Source organism: Microtus pennsylvanicus, chromosome 2, assembly GCF_037038515.1.
Source record: "Microtus pennsylvanicus isolate mMicPen1 chromosome 2, mMicPen1.hap1, whole genome shotgun sequence".
NCBI classification, from domain to species: domain Eukaryota; kingdom Metazoa; phylum Chordata; class Mammalia; order Rodentia; family Cricetidae; genus Microtus; species Microtus pennsylvanicus.
In genome coordinates, this window is record NC_134580.1 from 100,144,259 (window position 1) to 100,163,511 (window position 19,253).

At 44.8% G+C, this 19,253-nt stretch overlaps 1 protein-coding gene across 5 annotated transcripts in view; it reads right to left on the reverse strand.

Annotated features, from left to right (window-relative positions):
- Positions 1–12,934, reverse strand: part of Frmd5 (FERM domain containing 5) — a 281,389-nt gene extending 268,455 nt beyond the window's left edge. For 3 of the 5 annotated variants that reach the window (XM_075961979.1, XM_075961980.1, XM_075961977.1), the window contains exon 1: positions 12,589–12,934. In XM_075961979.1, the coding sequence (XP_075818094.1) occupies positions 12,589–12,690 (102 nt within the window). In that variant the 5' untranslated portion in view covers positions 12,691–12,934. The remainder of the gene's footprint in view (positions 1–12,588) is intronic. The other 2 variants (XM_075961978.1, XM_075961981.1) reach the window with 1 other exon arrangement.
- Between the last annotated feature and the right edge of the window lie 6,319 nt (positions 12,935–19,253).

Here is a 19,253-nt window from a genome sequence, read left to right on the forward strand (position 1 = left end):
GAAAAACTAAACTGAATGCTGGAAGAAAGGAGGCAGAGAGAAGCCATGTAGCCCCACTGGAGTTTTACCCAGTAAGCCATAGCCATGTGGCGATACACAGATTACTAGAAATGGGTTAAATTAAGATGTAAGAGTTACCAATAAGAAGGTAGAGCTAATGGGCCAAGCAGTGATTTAATTAATACAGTTTCTGTGTGATTATTTCGAGAGTCTGGGCAGCCGGGTAAACAAACAAGCGGCCTTCATACAATTAGGGGGAAAAAAAGCACAAACACATTTACATCATACCTGATTAATCTGTTAGAATAAGAGTTTTTATTATAAAGTAGAAAGGAAAGGCTACGGACTTTTTGGTGTTCACTCATATACTGTTCAGGGAGAAAGACCTTTAGTTTCGTGTGTACATAATTGCTAAACCACTGCTATGGAAAGGGACCACTTCTGAAAGCATTACACACCCTGCAAGACATCCCTCAAAGCCAGATGACTTCCAAATAACTTTCTAATGTGTTTGTCCAACACCTTTGATCCTAAATACCATCGCGTACAGTAGCAGAGACGAGTAGTCATTAATCCAACCCAACCAATGCAGATTCTGCCTTCACTGAAAAAGAGCTTTTAGGATTCTTGACTAACAAGAAACAATCCCCCAAAATGTAAGCTCTGTTGTACAGTAGATAAAATGTTACTTTGTGTTGTGCAAAACTACAATCAGATTACAGATAGGGGAGGCACCACACTCTTCCTCCGACACAACCCCCCCCCCCGCCTTGAAGAATAAAGGCAGCTATACAGAATAGCCTTTGGTGAGAAGAGAGAAGCACGTACTGGACTGTGAACAATCTCCTGTGAACTACAGAATGTTCTGGCACAAAAAGAGGCCAGTGGACCTTCAGTTTGAGCCTTCTTTTTTGTAGGTGAAGGATCACATTGAGTCTTGGAGGTTGGGTTGCCTGCCCAGGCTCTCAAAACACTCCAGAGACACACATTTAAGACAGATCTCAAGTTTTCGCCATGGACTATTGAACTCCCTGCTGATTTCAGCAGAAAGCATGAGAACAACTGTGAACACACGCAGACCTGAGTTCGAATTCAACAGCAGACACAGCGTCATGATGAGAAATAAAAAAAGTCAGTAGGAAATTCTCCCCTTAAGACCAAATCCAGTCAAAGCCAAAAGTTTTCAAAAGTTTTTAGATTGAACCTTGGTTTGGGACAGATTTCTATTCTTACTATCTCAAGTTCCAGTTAACTAAAATATGCAAGACTTTGTTTAATAATGAACTTTAAGGGCACCTATCGCCATATGCCATGTTCTGCCTTTTTGTATATTAACCTACATTAGGAAGTTGTGGGATGGGGGATGGGGGTCACACTACAGCAAGTGTGCAGATGTTAAAGGACATCTTTGGGAAGTTGGTTCTTTCCTATCATGTTACTTCCAGGGATAAAACTGAGACCACCAGGTTTGGAGGCAAACACCTTTACCCACTGGGCCATCTTGCCAGACTTACTGTTTTTCAACTCCAGCAAAAGAAACACAACCACACACAGAGAACCTTGACACAGGCAAAAGCCGACCTAAGCCATGTCTGAAATTAGAGATGGCGACAAGGTTGCATCGTCTGCTGTGTATGAGGCTAGCAGAAACAAGACCTTAGGTTTGATCTCCAGCACCAAATAAGTGAGAGAGGTTATATTAAATAAGTGGCTGAAAGTCCAAAAGCAAAGAGAATGAGAAGGAGTGAGCAGAAAAACCATCACAAGAAAAACGGAACAAAGTAACTGAGGTACCCGCAATACAGCGCAGAGGGGAATTGCTGACCTAGCTTGCATAAAACCCTTGCCTGGACCTCAGCACAAAGGGTTTGGGGATGAGAATCTGAAAAAGGGAAAGTAGTTTTCCTACTTCTCTGGCCATGCTCTTTCAGCCAGAAAGGAAACGTATCTAATGTAAGATATATTATTGATAAAAAAATAGTTCATAATATTTTATAATGACATGTTGGGATGTCTAATTTGCAGTAAGACAGTATATCATTGTATCTGTCTCTTAAAAATAATCAGACTGTCAAGTATTGCCAATATTAAAATTAGAATATGAGTAATGTCTTCTTTACCATAGAAATTAGTAGAAAACAGTTCGTAGATGTGATTTCTGTAATATGGCTATTCATTTACACAAGCTTCTCTAAATCGCCCCATATGTATTAAGAAGTCAGCAGGAGCCAGAGTGATGGTTCAGCAGTTAAGAGCACTTGCTGTCTTGCAGAGGATGTGGGTTCGGTTGCCAGCACCTACATGGTGGTTCACAACCATCAATGACTCCAGTTCCACGGGATCCAGTGCTCTCTTCTGGCTGCCAGAGGCGCCAGGCACACATGTAGTACAGATATATAGAGCCAGACAAAACACTTGTACACACTAAGAGATACGCAAAGAGAAGGTTGGTTTTCCAGGGCATCTCCCTGTTATAAAATCTGGCACTGCCATAGTTCTGCAGTGACACCAAGTAAACTATCTTTCTCCAATACATAGACTCTGAAGCCGAACACAACTTGGACTTATCTCTCGGCAACCAATCTCCTTTCGAAGAATAACTTCTGAGCAGCATCCCAGAGAAGTAGTGGGCTGTCCTTCCGCACAGACTGTGTACCATGAACCGGCAGGCTCACTGTTCCATAAAACACTCTAGGCATCTTTGCCAGCCTACTGAGTCCTTCTGACCTACAGAACCCCAATTCATATTAACTTTAGGGGTTTAAATATCTCTTGAGACAAAAATCTGAAATAAAGCAGGCTGGGTGGGTGCTTCCACCTGCTAAATTATCTCTGGAAACGCACGAGTTCTTTGGTGAACTGATTAACTGTGCTCTCTAGTATGGTGATCAATGTTCTTATCTGTCTGGCTCACGTGTAAGAAAATATGAGTGTTAATGGCACCTGCCTAGAGCACTGGAAACTCAGGGGATGCTGAAGGCAGCTCCCCCGCCTTAGGTATCCTCACAGCGAGGAAGGAGCCCAGATTAGAAGTCTGTAAATTAGATCAGGTGCCAGGGGGCGGGGGCTCTACACTAGCCTGGTGACAACAGACAATTTTATGACGATGAAGCACCAAACTGTGTGAGTTTTTGAGTGTTTTGACTTATTCCTACTACAAGTTCAATAGAAGTAGGCAGACATTTTCATGTGCCCTGGGGCATGCTGCTTTGATAATACCACTAGCACTTTTTTCAAGTCTTGGGCTTAAGGGCCTTTGCTAAATTTTTTGGCTCCCATAATAGCACCTCTCAGCAAACTCCCTTAATCTTTCCAACAAAGGAGTGTTCCTACTGTCAGCTACCCCCCCATCCATCGGACTTCAGGCCATCCCTTCTTTTTCCAGAGAAAAATAACCTATTAGCATTGGCAATCTGCCGAACACTGATTGCCCCAATGCCAGACACTCCTTTCTTGGAGGTTCCCATCTCCAAAGCTGTGGCCTGGCACTGTGTTCAGGACTAAAAGTGCACCCTGGGTAGGGCTGGCAACTTCAGAGTTGGCAGGGAGGAGTGCCCTGGGGAACCTAGGGAAGCATGCCCTGGTGATCTACAGAAGCTATTTTTGGTGGGCAGGGGTTTAGGGACAGAGATGCTCAAATGTGGCTTTTTAGGGCTTCGTCCGTCACATTCTTCACTGCCACTGAACAACCGAGGGGCAGCTGAGTCCATCAGCAGTTTCCTAAACATCAGCTGGAGGATGGAATTTGATCAGTACACTGACGCCCAGGAGAAGAGACTTCTTGGGAATAAAACCCATAGGTAGTTGCTACAGCTGCAGCATTAAGATTGAAACGCGCCGCCGTCATTTTGTGAGGAATCTTAATTCGTGTTACACAGTCTCCGAATTAGACATCATTCACCACCAGCCTCATGCATTTATTTTTAGTTTGGACTGATTCCTCTCAGCCTGTCAAACATGATTGAAATTGTGCTGACAGTAATTCTCTCTCAGCAAGTATATTTCTGTTGTTTGACTCAACTATACCGGAGTAAGTGAGATAAACACAGTAAAAGAAAAGCTAAAGACTTAACATTCTCAGCTTTTCTATCTGAAGCGGTTTCTTAACTCGGCCTGGAATGCCCTCTATCCATTTCCGAGACCCATTTTCTGCTTTGGCAATCTTTCATAACCTAGATCAAATTTCACCTCCACTGGGAACTATTTACTAACTTGGGAGTCCCTCGCCCTCTCCTAAGTCCCCTCCCCCATTTATACTGTCAAAGTGTACCGGCGGCCTTACACCTCAATCCATGGTGCTTAGAAACTGTAAATTCTTAAACGACACTTAAAGGTGCTCACTATTTCTTTCTCCCTACGCTCTAAGTAGTGGAGAATGTGTGCTTGGAAAACAATGCAGAAATACACAATGATAAAGGCCTGGAGAGATGGCTCAGTGGTTAACAGCATTGGCTGCTCTTCCAAAGAACCTGGGTTCAAGTCCCAGCATCTACATGATGACTCATAATTGTCTAGAACTCCACTTCCAGGGAATCTGACGCCCTCTTCTGGCCTCCACGGGCACTGCACGCACATAGTGCACATGCACATAAGTAAAACATCTATATGAAATATGTAATGATCGAATCATTATTAAGCAAGATGAAGACCATGAAACTGATAAACGCAACATCAAAATGGTAAGATGAACAAAATCCTTAGAATCCTGCCAACCTGCGGATGGGTCTGCATATGTGTAAACAAAGTAAGAGAGAAAGACCATTCCAAGAATAAAAACTAGATACCTGAGATTCAGTCTTTGTTTCTTCTCTCTTACTTCCTACATCCAATGAGCAAGAGTTGCTCATCCTGCCCGCGAGGCCTCTCTAATCAGGCAGGGACTCTCAAACCTAGGCCGCATAAAAGCCACCTGGAAATCTTGGTCTAAAGGGCTTCAGAGGAGGAAAGATGGCTCAGTTGGCCAAGCACCTGCCTTGCAAGCACAAAGACCAGAGCTTAATCAGTAGAACCCCTCTGACCAAAGAAATGCCTAGCATGGTGGCACACACGTGTCATCTCAGAAAGAAGAGACAGCGGATCCAGGCCAGGGAGAGACTGTGCCTCAGGAATGGTGCATGGCGCCTGAAGAACACCAGAGGTTGTTCCCCTGGCCTCCACATGCAGGAGCACACACATGCATGTGCACCCCAACACATATGAGCATGCATGCACAGATACATATGTAAGGTTTAAGAGCTTGGTCTCCAGTTTCTGAATCACTGGGGCTAAGAGGGAGCCAAGAATTTACATTTGCAGTGAGTACCCGGCTGGGCACACGGTAATTCCGTGGTTCCACAGACATATTTTGAAAACCACTGGTTCCACCCATTCCTTACTTCACTCCGTCTTCCACATTTTTGACAGGACTCACAGTTTCTACAAAAGGAGTGGGAGCCCTGGGTTATAAAATAGGAAGATGCTCTGAATGATGCATGAGACAGCTAAATCTGTCCTGCTCTTGAATGGGTGCCCTTAGTAGGCACCAGTTTTCTGGGGCTTCGAAATGATCACGAATACTCAGAGTGAGTCTGGAAGCACTTCTAGAGTGGTCCGGAGCACTTCTCCATACAACTCGGCAGATGAGGTCACAGTCATGCAAGTCGTCAGGGTGGGGGTGACAGCAACAATCACTGTCAAAGGACTGCTTTCTGTAGGCAAGTGAATGAACTATTGTGCACAAACTCAACGGATGCCAAGCTTGGGCCCAATTCTTTTGCCTGTACGAGCATGGCACGGAAGGGTCTCCTTAGAGAATTCGGTTCACATGTTTGTGCTTTGTCTTGTATCCACAAGCAAAAGCCTAGAGACTTTCAACCTAAGAGTCTTCACCAAGGTCCTATCTTTCCAACCTAGAACATTAAGAAAGTTGGAAAGATCATAGTCACTATCTGTTGAAATAAAGAAAAATCATTTCAGCTGGTGGAAGGCAAACGCACTGGTTTACACCGGTCAGAAGGCTGACATCAGGGAGGATCAATCACGTAGCAGCCTTGGAAGAAGTCCATGATTGACATCGAGGGATCAGTCTCAGAAAAACTGGAGTTCAGGAGATTTGGTAAGATGGCTGAGTCAGCAAAGGGCTCGCAACGCATGCGCGAGGACCTGAGTTTGGATTACTAGCACCCACATAAAGAGCTGGGCATGGCAGCGTGTGCCTGGGGAGGCAGAGAGATGATTCCCAGAGATCACTGTCCAATCGGTCTAGCTAATCTGGTGAGCTCCGCTGTCAAAAAATTGGAGAACAATTAAGGAATCTAAGTTCAATCTAAATGCGTGTGCATGTGCGCGTGCATACACACACACACACACACACACATGCTTGGGGGTGAGGTGTGGGGCTGGAGAAGTGCTCTCAGATTCTGTTCTCCATAGCCCATCTTTGACCTTCCCTATATTTAAGGTAGTTGTATTGGTCCCCAATGCCCAGAGTCTTAAAGGAATAGAAGACCTGTTTCAATGCTAGAATGGATATATGATTGGGTATTTTGACCTTAGGGGGAACACTCACCCAACAACATGAGAATGAAAATGGCTTAGTACTCTTCAGATTTCTCAGCTGCATAAAAAAAATCAAAATAAGCAAGCAAAAAACACACAAAGATGACCTGAGCTTGAAGGATCAAAGCCAGAAAACAAGAGGGACAGTGACTACCAGGCCACCAAATGATCATGACCACCACTCTCTGAGCACCACAGATGAGAAAATCAATCCTTCCCAAATTCACCTGTGCTGTATGAGCCCTGGCCAGGCACACCTCAGGGAAGAGCGACCCACAGCGAGCTGCTCCGTGAAGCAGGGTCTGCTGGTTCAGACACTATGTTATAGACTAGGCTGCCCGGCAAAGACAAATTCACCTTGACATAGCCCTCACTAGAGGCAGCTGGGCAGCACGGTTCACTTGGAGGTCTACATCCTATTCTGTGTAGCAATGACTCTGGCGATAGGAATCAAAGAGCTTTAAACAGCAATGTATGAGGGATGCTGCACTCAAACATTGATGTTGGCAGGCCACTAAGGTTCCATGAAGCACTTCACCGGCACAATGTTCCCTTGCTACGGTTCTTTCTACCTGCAGGGATGGGGTGGGGGACCCAAAGGACAAGAGAAAACCCAAACGGTGCTTACTCATCGGGCTCCATGGGTTCAATAAAGGTCAAGTGCAAAGTTACCAGAGATGCCAAAGAACTCATAAATACCACACTTACACACTTGACCTTCTCAGGAAACCGGTTTGGGAGAGATGGGTTCAAATGTGTTATAGAGTTAGGAGATATTTATTGTTTGCAGGTACATGAAATTTGATGGCATCACCACTGCAATCATACAGCACAAATCAAAACAAATGGTTTTTGTTTGTTTGTTTGTTTATAACTGTGCAGGCCTCCAAGCTAGGTGCTGTAATAGTTAGGTCCATGGTTTATAGTTTGCTCTTATTCCATCCTTTATAAGTTCCAAAGTAGAATTCTCTATTTAAAAAAAATCTTTTTGATCATTTTAGGACAGCAATTATGTTACCAGTAAAGTATTTCCAAAAATCAAGCCTTGCTTCTGATACTGTATTATGTATGTCAGACCTATGCATAAACCACTGCAAATCTGTAACAGAAATGTCTGTTTGCCTGGTGTGGTGGCTTGCCTACAATCCCAGCACTTGGAAGGCAGAGGCAGGAGGATCTCTGGGAAGTCAATGCCAGCCTGGTTGACATAGTGAGTCCCAGGACAGCCATGGCTACATAATAGGGAGACTGACTCTATCTCAAAAAAACAGAAGTCTGTTTTTAAAGTGTGATGCTGATGATAGCACAGCTATGATAAATGAGTCTCTGGGCTATGACGCTAACTCAAAATTTCATGTTCTTTTATTTCACGGTTTGCTGGATTGCCTCATCTAGCACATTCATGCCAAGCGTTTAACAGAATTCCAATTCATACAAATACCCATAAGTGAAATCTGTTGCAATGAACGTTTCTGGATCCCCCAGGAGCCACCGACATCCCCAAACAGGAAGAATGAGGAGACAGTCAAGGATCCAGAATTTATCTTCTGTGCCAAAAAGATACGTTTTATACAATATCTAATTAGTTTTATACAATATTTAATACTGAAGTTAAGCAATACAAGTGCTTTTAGGATTCTGGGAGGCTAATTTTATAGTTATCTTAATTTCAAGAGCTAGAGACTAACTGACTTGCTATTGTAACAGAGATCCTGAGACAGCATAATTACCTGCTAAGTAATTTTTTTAACAAAAATCAATATTCATGAAAATACAACAGCTTTGTGTTTTTCTCTGTGAATAAAATTATCTAATTTTCTACTAATATTCATTCTGCATTAATGAAAGCAAGGACTCTACTTACAAAATGGGAAGCAGAAATTCTTAGAAAAGGCAACCATAGTCCAAGAATAAGCATCCTCCTGAGGATAGGACAGAGGAAGAGAAATGGACTTTATTTACGGGGGTGGGGGTGTCAAAGAACAACTTGTAGAAATTGTTTCTCTTCCTCTACCATGGGGGCTTCTAGGATCAAACTCAGGTCATCAGCCTTGACAGCAAGCACCTTTACCTGCTGAGCATCTCATCAGCCCAAGTTCTTAAATTTGAAAGAAAAGCTCTAATAAGAAATTATACTACTCCAGGACGGAATTTCACAACTTCATTGAGATTAATTAGAAATCATTTTAAGGCGACTTATGATTCAATATGACTTATTTTCCTTTTTTTAAAGTAAAAATTTCCCAATTCTATTTTGTGTTTAATGTGTTCCTCATTTATTTGCAATATTTTTAATTAATTTTCTTTTTGCTATGAAATAAACATTAATATTTGCACTGTAAAGATAAGAAAATTAAGGTAGAAAAACAGGAAGCAATTTAGGGAGTCGGAATAGAGAGTAAATAAGAAAACCATTGGCTTAAATACAGTAAGGTCACCTACTAACAATAAGTAAATTTCTTTGACCTTTGGGACTGTCTTTGCACCTATAACAGAAACAATACTGCCTACCTCTTTCCTGTAAGGCACAAACAAAGTGTCTAACAGAATGCTTAGCATGTAATCAGCCATTCGGCACAGGGCCCACCCACCAATCCACCATCCCATTTTCCTCATTTAGTGCAATGGATATATAATCAATCCATAATGTCATTGAGAGGGAAATGAGCTACAATGAATGCAGAGATCCCTGGCAAGCCCAGGACTCCACGCTTGCTCCCTCCCTGCCTCCCTCTAGGTCTCCAAATATTGGTCCCTCTTTAGAACTGCCTCTGCACACACAGCTTATTTACAACACTAACTGAAAAATCTGCTTAACCTGGCTGCTTAATCTGTAATTTCAGTGTGTCCCAAATAAAATCTAACTCATTTCTAAGGTGGTTTTATCTTTGTGTTATCGCCCCCCCCAAAATATTTTAATTTGTCCAATAGATACTGCTACTAAAATGTCTGCACTGTGTCCTAAATAACACATAAACTATTAAAAGTGCATTGTTTAGGACAAAACATATCTAGACACTTGAATTATTCCATTCAGGTTGACTTCAAAGATACTAGTTAGTCTTTTCATTTTTTTTTCTATATACTTCCAAATAACAAGTCAGGTAGAAAATGTGGCACATGAATACAGATTTGCATAGATAAAAACAAAAGAGTCAAAAATGTGGATCAGATCCGAACGTACAGGCAATGACCTTCAAAACTGGCTACTAACAACATTCTTCACAGGGGAGCAATTACACAAAATCCTCCTATGTATACTGTCGTTTCTCCTGGTCTACAGATACATTTCCATATCAGAAAGGATGAAAGAGTAGGCCTCCGACTGGGAGAACCGTCTTTGCAAAGATAGAAGCCGTTCTGGTTACCTTAATAATCATATCCCGAAGGCCAGCTCATAGAACTGCATTATGAAGTGCCGCTAAGCCAATACGTTGGCAGAACAGCTGCACAACTGGAATTGACCAAACACGGCTTTCATGACACCAAACCACTGGTATATTTCTAATTCTGAATTGCCTTCCATGGTCTCTGGCTGTTTTAAAAGCCATAAAAATATTTTTAAAATAGACACCATATCTAAATGACAGTATAACACTTCAAGAAAAAAAGGGGAGTCCAAATCATCACCAAAAGATTTAAAATATACAGTACTGCCATTCTTAAAGTACTGAAAATAACACTTAGCTAAATAAGGAGCCAATCCCCCCCCCTTTCCATGTTAAAACTATACCGAGTTGTTTAACAAGTAAACACATGTGGACACACACATACACACACACGTACACACAAAAAAAAATATAAAACAAGAAAGTTGTTAAGAAAAGTTCAATCTCCAAATGCTTTGTTTAAAAGCAGTATATAAAAAAAATATTAGAATCCTGTAGATAATTTTTTTCAAACCTTTTTCCATATGGATTAAAAACAAAGCAAAACACTACGTAACTAGTGGTGTAAAAAAGACAAATACACTACAAGTCCTGTGTTTTACAGCCCACACCAGCATCCCCATGTGCAAGGATTAACACAGCTAGACCATGGATGGGGCCATGACTAAGTTTTATAACATTAAATTACAAAATAAGAGAAACAAAAAAGAAACACAAAAAGTGGAATATAGTAAACATTACTCCAGTAAGTCCAATTGAACGTTAAGATATTTGTTCTCTTTGACAATAAGAACCATCCACAACTACAATATGAATCCCCCTCACCAGCTCTGAGGACAAGGGAGAACCACATGTACCCTTTCCTGATAGCCAAAATCAGGAGGTTATACGCATTTTCAGACGAGTCATGTCTCCTTTGCACTCTACACCTTGGCAAAAGTTAATGACCTACTGGAGGAATTTTATGTCACTATATTCCACAAAAGTATTCTTAGGATCTATGAAGTCTAAACCTCACACTGCCCTCGGCAGGCTATTGTACACATTTGTTAAATTTTTAAACGAAAGGCTAAAGACTTTTAAAGCTCTTAACAATGTACTCAAACTGCGAAGGTGTCGATTCCATGTTTTCTCCCCTTCCATTAAAACAAAACAGGGAGAAAACTGTACATAGAAACAATGACACCATAGAAACAAAAAGTAGCACGCCATGGAGCTGGAAAATATACATACCCTCTCCATCATAGCCAATTACAAAAATCCTTTCACTTAATGGCTAGCATCTTTATGGGCGCTTAATCTGTATTAAGTAGCCTTCAAAAGGTAGTCTGTGCTCTATTTCTATTCTCCTGGACCTTTGGCAGCAGTCAGCACTTAAGCTCAGGGTTTGGGGTGGGGGGGGGGGCTGAACTGGGCACAGTCAGCATCAAGAAGCAGCTCTCAAACACAGGAGCGTCTTTCTCACACGTCTCTGGTCTCTATTTTATGCTATTGAGCATTGTCAGCAAGATGGATGGATGGATGGATGGATGGATGGATGGATGGATGGATGGATGGATGGATGGATGGATGGATAACATCCTGGGGGCAGGGTCTAGGCAGGCGGGTTTTTGGTTTTTTTTTTAATCACTTCTGAGTCTAGAAGCCTCCTCCGGGTTCTTGCGGGAAAGGAAAGGGATCAGGTGAGACCCTCCAGGGTCCAACTTAATTTGCTTCTCCACAAAGAGCAATTTCTGCCAGTGAGCGCAGGCTTGGTTCTCTGGTAGAAGAATTCAACACGAGAGCATTGTAGGCGCTTTCAATCTCTGACTTTATAAAGGAAAGACTGCATTCCCGGGGGAAACACTACATGACTCCTGACGCGCCACACACCAGTAGTGAAGGGACTCAAGCCAGGGGTTGTAAAAAAAAAAAAAACCCTTTCAAAACGCCAGGTTCTGAACGAAACGCTGTGCGGCTTTGTTGCATTGTTGGCTTTTCCGTAAGTCTCTGATTCTTTCCAGCCACTGCCAACCTCCAAATTGCTGGGACTTGTTGCTAAATCTTTGCCTCACGCCCCCCACCCCCAGAAATAACCAGCACGTTGAGATTTGGGGATCAAAAGGCGAGGAAGGGAGCTAAACCCTTAAAGCACAGAGGGCTGGGCGCCTTCAATAGGCCACTCGGCATGGGCTGCGCGTTCCGTCTGACTCACAAACGCTCGAGAGAAATTATGACATAAACCTTTATCCTTCCAACCAGGGAAATAAAGGCTGGCTGGAGGGCCTGGTGGGGCTCGAGGGACCTCAGCCCGCGTCCCGACGGGGCGACCCGGGTAGACGTCTCCCGCCCTGCCCGCCTAGCTCCGGACGCCCGCCCAAGGTGCTACCTATCCACCGGCTGGAGGAGCAAAGACCCGGGGTCCTCCGCCCTGGAGGGCGCAGAGCAGAGGAGTTGCGGGTGCGGGACGCGACTCACCCCGCAAGGGCGCACGGCGCGCGGAACCAGCCCCCGGCTGAGCTCGGGCAGGGATGCCGCGCGCCGAGCGGTGCGGCTGCGGGGCGGACAAAGCGCCGCGCCGGGGCTAGAGCTGGGGCGACCCCGGGCGGCGGCCCCCCGCCAACTTGGCAGAGTGTGGGGAGCGGGATCCCGCGAGCGGGCGGGCGGGCGGCGCGGCGCTGACCTGGATGGTGCAGGTGTACTCGCTGTCGTCCAGCAGCCGCACGGTGCAGCTGTACTCGCGCTCCAGACTCCTGCTGCTGCCGCTCATCAACCTGCTCAGCATCTTCCCGCCCGCTCGCCCGTCCCCGGGAGCGACGCGGCGGCGCTGCGGACTCGGGACCCGTCGTCCTTCAGCGCGGCAGCTCCGCGCCGGGCCCTGGCACCTGTACCATCACCCTGGCCGGTTCGCCGCCGCTGCCTCCTCCGGCCCCACTCCTCTTCCTTCTCCAGAGCCACCACCGCCTCCCCCCAAGACCCAAGCAAGCTGGGTTCTCTCCCGGGCGCCCCACTGCCCGTGCCCAGATCATGGGGCGGGGCCTAGATAGGGGGCCAATGGAGGTCAGCGCGGCGGAACCGATTGGCAAGAGGAAGAGCCAATCAAAATAGGGAGTAGGGATGATGAGCGGGCTGAGGAAGCAATCATCGCAAAACAGCAGTACCAAGCCTAGTCGGGCCAGCCCTCTAGCGTCCCAAGCCTTTGCTCGCACCCTTCGCGGGCGGTGGTTAGTATGAATGCTGTTTGTCCTCGGCCGGGCCATGTGTGGACACTTGACAAGATCGGTGTCTGCTACCTACAATAGCATTTGAGCTGTTCCAGGAGTCAAGTCCTGCGCTCTGCAACGCGCGGTTCCTGCCCTCTGAGAAACCAAGGCGAGGAGGCGGCACCTGCAGAAAACTGGCACCCACGTCTCCAGACCTGGCGGCTGCCCCCACCTGTGCGCTGCCCCAAGTCTGCTCCAGGGGCCCCTGTTCTCACGCACCCTTATTTTGGTGAACGTCTGTTTTACAATAGCTGCTTATACTGCTGAGACCACAGAAGCTTGTAAGCGCCCGGGTTTAGCGCCTAGAAAGCCCTGCGCTCTAATCCCTTTTTATTTTCAGAAGACAAAAGGATCCTGAGGTGTGCTCCATAGCTGGGTAAGGAACAGGAAGTGATGAACCTTTCCTTGCACTTTTAGAAAGAATTGTTACATCTTCAGACTTCCTCAACCAAACACAATAGGTACAGCACACAAAGGGGAAAATGCCTCCTTTGTGCTCTCCACATCCACAGACTTAAAGTTCCTTTCCAGAACTTCACTAAGAGACATAATCACCCCCAAAGATTTTATTAGTGATAATAAGTGTGTGCGCATGCGTGGAATATGAACACTCAGGTGCCACACAAAAGTGTGGAGGTCAGAAAACAAGTTTGTGGGATCAGTTTTCTCCTTCCACCTTTCTTTGGTTTCCAGTGATTAAAGTCGCACCGCCAGGCTTGCCTGGCAATCCAACTTTACCCGCTGAACCACCTCACTGGCTCTACCCTCAAAGAATTCAATGGAAGAAAATGTTATAAAGGAAACGTGTGATATAAAGGGTGTGATTCAGTAGTGGAGCTCTGGCCCAGCACGCGACAAGATCCAACGCTGAAACAATGTCAATGCAAAACGTTAGTGCTGTGAGAAATATAGTCGCTTAAAATAATGAATTATTAATAATTTCCTATTACCTGTATGCTCTTATTGTATCTGTGAAACACAACAATATTAAGACACCCCCCCCATAGCAGACTAGAGAAAAATCTGGCCTATTTTAATTTAATTTTGTCTATTTGCCTGGACTTGGGGGTAAGATTCAGGACCTTGCATTTGCTAGTTAAGAGCTTGGGGTAGCTCTAAACCACACCCCCCAACCGTTGCATTTTTGAGACAGGTTTCACTCCTTAGCTCAGATAAATGATCCCTTCAAGTTCTCCAGTGTTTGGATTAGAGGCATGTGGCACCTAGCTGGCTCTTGACAGCGTGCTTCACTAGTGTCTAGATTCCAGTACCCCAACCCCACCATCACCTTAGTAACCTGGACTGCTCCCTTTCTGCATTTGATGGCCATGGGAAGACGTCCCTCTTTTCAAGGCAATTCTGACATAGTTACGAGACTAAAGAGTCAAAAGCTGTCTGCTTTATAACCTGGGAAGTAGCTTGGGGCCTGGAATACAGACGTATCCTAATAATGATGAACTAATAAATGGAATTGATAGGTATTCTATTATAGCTCCAACTTCAAGGAACATCCATGAAGAAAGCAGGGCCTCCAGGAAGGTCTTGTAGACCAATGTAATCACCACTCTGTGGAAAGGAGAGTCTATTAAGTCCAGCCTTGTGTAACTGAGAGCCAGTGGAAAGTTTCAAGCAGGAAGCACTTTTTTTGAAGGGCAGAAGTTGCTATTTGTTATAAAATCTAAACGAGGAAGGAAAAATGTGCACAAAGCTAGAGGAAGTCCATTAGTGTGATGATGGGGCTGAGTCTTTAGCAGGTTATGCAAATAAGCAGCTGTTAGAATGAAAAGGAAAGCACCGTGAATCCAGAAAAGCTGCAAAGAACGGAATGCTGTCTTCAAAGTTGGACCAGAGATGCAGAGAAGGGGGAGATGGTGGCTGCTGTGCCGGCACTTTAGGAGGCGTCTCTGCTTAGACTAAGAAAGTCATGGCTGCCTGGAAGCGTCCCAGTTCACTGTTCACCCATGTTTGTGCGTAAGATGCATCTTTAAACTGCCCTTTCCTTTCCGATACAGAACAAAGGGTGAAAAACAGGAAAAAGTGCAAGAATCTAGTATATACCTCTAAAACAAGATCATGGGCAGAGGTTTATGGGAAACTAGAAAGATGGGCTTCCAATAAAGTCAAACAAAAACACTTAGCTTGTTTGCTTTTTTTTTTCTCATTTATTGAGTCCAGTATGGAGAAGAGTAGTTCACTAAAAGGCTGCCTGTGGGGCTGAGGTTATAGTTCAGTTGGTAGAGGGCCTGCTTGGCTTGTACAAAACTCTGGGTCCTATTCCAGAACCAGAGAATAGGGTGTGTTCGTGTAAAGCTATGATGACAGCATTCGGGAGGTAGAGGCAAAAGGATTAGAAATTTCAAGGTCACCCTTCTGCAACAAAGTGGATTCTAGGCCAACCTTTACTAAGACCTTGTCTCAAAAACAACAAAACAAAAATCACACAAGACTTCTTGTGCCTTTGAGAACCACAATGTCCTGCTTTCATGTCTTTACGTGTAAGGAAGCTATGTTTAAAACAAATCGCAGATTACAATGGTTGTGGACCCCACCTTCCAAGTTATCAGTATGCTGGCTCCCTTCTCTATTGTGAAGGAGTCCCCAGGTATCCCAGCTTCAGTTCCTGTTTCCTACAAAAGCAAAGTAGGTGGGAAAAGGTTTCGTTTTAATTCCAGGTTGCAGTCCATCCTTGTGAAGAAGTCAAAGCATCAGGAACTTGGAAGCAGCCACTCACAGTGGAGCAGAGAGAGAATGAGTGCATCCGTGCTTGGACTCAGCTCGCCTCTTTACAGTCCGAGACCCAAGCCCTGGGAATGTACCTTGTCCTCTTACAGATGTGCAGGCCTTCTCACCTCTGTGAATGTCATCAAACCATCCCCACAGATGTGCCCACAGCCAAGCAGACCTGGTCAGTTCCTCACTGAGGCCTTCTGTCAGGTGGTTCTAGATTCTGTTAAGTTGACGCCAGGAGAGGTACCACCTCCCAGAGATGCCTGAAATATCGAGATGCCTTTACTTTGGATGCCACCCTGCTGGTCTCTCTCTCCAACCAGTACATCACTGTCGTGGTTTTGGGCAGGAAAGAGAATTGCCTTTTCTTTTTTTTTTCTCCCTTTTTCCTTTCCTTTCTTTTCCTTTCCTTCTTTCTTCCTTTCATTGTTGTTTGTCCTTTTGTGTTTTGAGACAGAGTCCCTCTACACAGCTCTGGCTGTCCTGGAACTCACTATATAGGTCAGGCTAGCCTTGAACTCACAGAGATCCACCTGCCTCTGCCTGCCAGGTGCTGGGATTAAAGGCCGTATTGCCTTTCCTTAACCAGAACATCACTAACACAGTCCTGCCCATCAAAGTCTCGCTATAGTGCAGCCAAGACCAGGCTTTGATTTCTGGGGCTGGAGCTGTGACTCATTAGTAGTGTTCCTGCCATGCATATGTAAACCCTGGGTTCTATCCCTAGTACTGGAAGAAAATAAAAGAAAAATGGACTATAACTTCTGACAATATTTTGAAAGTTATGGCATGACTATCCTCAAAGCCTTTGGGAACTAAAAGCCTAAATGCCCTAAGTTCTCAGACTGCTCTGTGTGCATAAAGATGGATTCCTGTCCCCAGAAAAATCCCCCTGTCCACGTACGTTTAGGACATCCTGGTCCAACAATTCTTCTTAGGTGAGAGTCCACTTTTAAAGTCTAATTTCCTGTCCCAGATACTATCTCTCCCTAGAGTGGCTGAACTGGAACACAACCTCCGTGCCCACAGGGTGACCTTGACCTCTGACTCGATGAAACTATTGCATTTATTTTTCTTGACACAGGCTCTCAGGTAGCTCAGATTGAACTTCAACTTGCTGTGTAGTTGAGGATGACATTGAGCTTCTAGCTGTCTCCCTGCCTTCACCTGCTTAGTGCCGTGTTACATATGCCAGCACTGCCAACTCAAGACACCTTTCAAAATAATAGCCTGGGTGTGGTAGCTTATGAAAACAGCAAGATTGCAGCAAGTTCAAGGCCACCCTCAGGCTACATAGGAATTTCAGGGTCAGCCTGTGCTACCGAGGGAAACCCTGTCTCAGAAGGTAAACTGGCAGAGCAAAGGCACCTGCTGGCCAGCCTGAAAACCTGAGTTTAAACCCACATGGTGAAAGGAGAGAACCAACTCCCAAAAACTGTCCTCTGACCTCCACACACATGCTACAGCATTTGCCCTGCTCAATAAAAATGTAACAAAATACAAAAGAAACAAAAAAGAATAGTTTAAAGGCTGGAGAGATAGCTTGACATTCCAAGAATGTGCCGGCCCTCAGCGCAAGACAAATGCTTTCTAAAATAATAGCTTAACTGATCATAGTGGCTGATAAAGGCAGGAAGACTGCAGCAAGTTCAACGTGATACATGCTTGTAATCCCAGAACTGACAAGGTAGAGACAGAAGGATCCCCGGGTTCAACAGCCAGCTTAGACTAATTGGTGAGTTCCGGAGAAATGAGCTACTCTGTCTCAAAGGAAGCAGACAAAGTTCCCGAGGACGATGCCTGAGGTTGTCCTCTGGCATCTCCATGTGCACACACATGCATCCACATAGGCATACAGTCTAACAACACTTCCGACAGAGACAGAGTTATCTGGTCTTTACGCGTTGGTCCAGGAAGAACTTCATCAAAGCCAACCCAGGCCCTTGGGGTAATCATTTCCCCAGCATGCAGTAAGGAGCACATCTGCCTTCGATTTCTTGTCCCCCTTCAATCTCAGCTTCTGCTCTGTTGAAAAACGGGTGCTCCAACAAGGACATCCATGTCTCCGTATGCGCTATATCTACCAAGAAGAAAGATACACGCTCCTGTGTGCCTGTCTTCCCCATCAGTATCTACAGAAGGGCTTCTGCCCCACACAGAGAGATTCAACCACTCAAATGGAGCATCGTTCTTCTATCTAAAGCATCTACACTCAGAAGAATGGCTGCTTCACGTTGTACGCGTTACAGTAACGGCTGCTTCACGTTGTATGCATTAGATGGAGAACTGCTTTAAAATGAGTCATTAAACAATTGATATCATTTTCCTCGAATAGTATTCTCTGTTGTCAGGACAGATTACGACCTACCACTAAAGAGACAGAGTTTTCACCTTCTCCAAACCCTTATAGGTTTCAGGTTCTATCCAGCCTGTCTTATACTGAGAAGTTTTTCCTTTACATGAAGATATACACATTATTGTGCCTTTTTATCCAAAAGCGTATTTGCTGAACAATTCATGCCAGGCACAGTGATAACTTTCTAGAGTATATAGACATGGTTCAAATATGAGAAAAGAAAGCATAAATCAGGAAGTTCTCAATGTCAGAGAGAATGTATGTACAGGTGCATGTATGTACAAGTAGCCACCACATGATGTCCTGGAAGCTCTAAGATGATAGCAGTTTATTTTCCTTGTACAATTACCTGGAATACATGGAGAATGGAAACATCACCTCTTTTAGAGAAAATCCTAACTATTTCAGGAGGGAGAAAATCATACAGTGATTTAAAGTTATTGGAGAGAGAGAATCAAGCCTTGCAGGAAGAGGATTTGAACTGGACCCTGAAGGATGTAGTGTCTTGATGGGTGCAGAAAACAAGAGATGGGTAAGGAAGGAGCGGCAGACCCTTGTTAGCAGATCTTGTGTGGCTCTCATGTTTCCCAGGCTGCTCTCCAAGTCCTGGGCCCTGACGATCTTCCCTCAAGGCTCTGAGGAGCTGGAACTACAGGTGTTTGCAATGCGCCTGGCAAGTGTGACATCTGAGAAACAGTATGGGCAAAGATCTAAAAGCCCAAATGTGGATGCCATATTCCCAAACCTCAGGCAGCCCTGATTGTGTGGGGAGTGCCGTGGTTAGTAAGAGGCGGAGCGAGGGGAGATCATGAAAAGACACTGGAAAGGAAACACGTTGGAGCAGCGCACATTTCCTTGTTCATACCATCAACTGACCGCTTGCTCTGAAAGCACTCCTCATGCGTGCCACAATCCATCTCCCGATTTTTGTGCAGCGTGTTGTTTCTCTTTCATTAGGGCTCACAATATTTGTAGCTTTCAGCAACCGTATTTCCTTTTGTT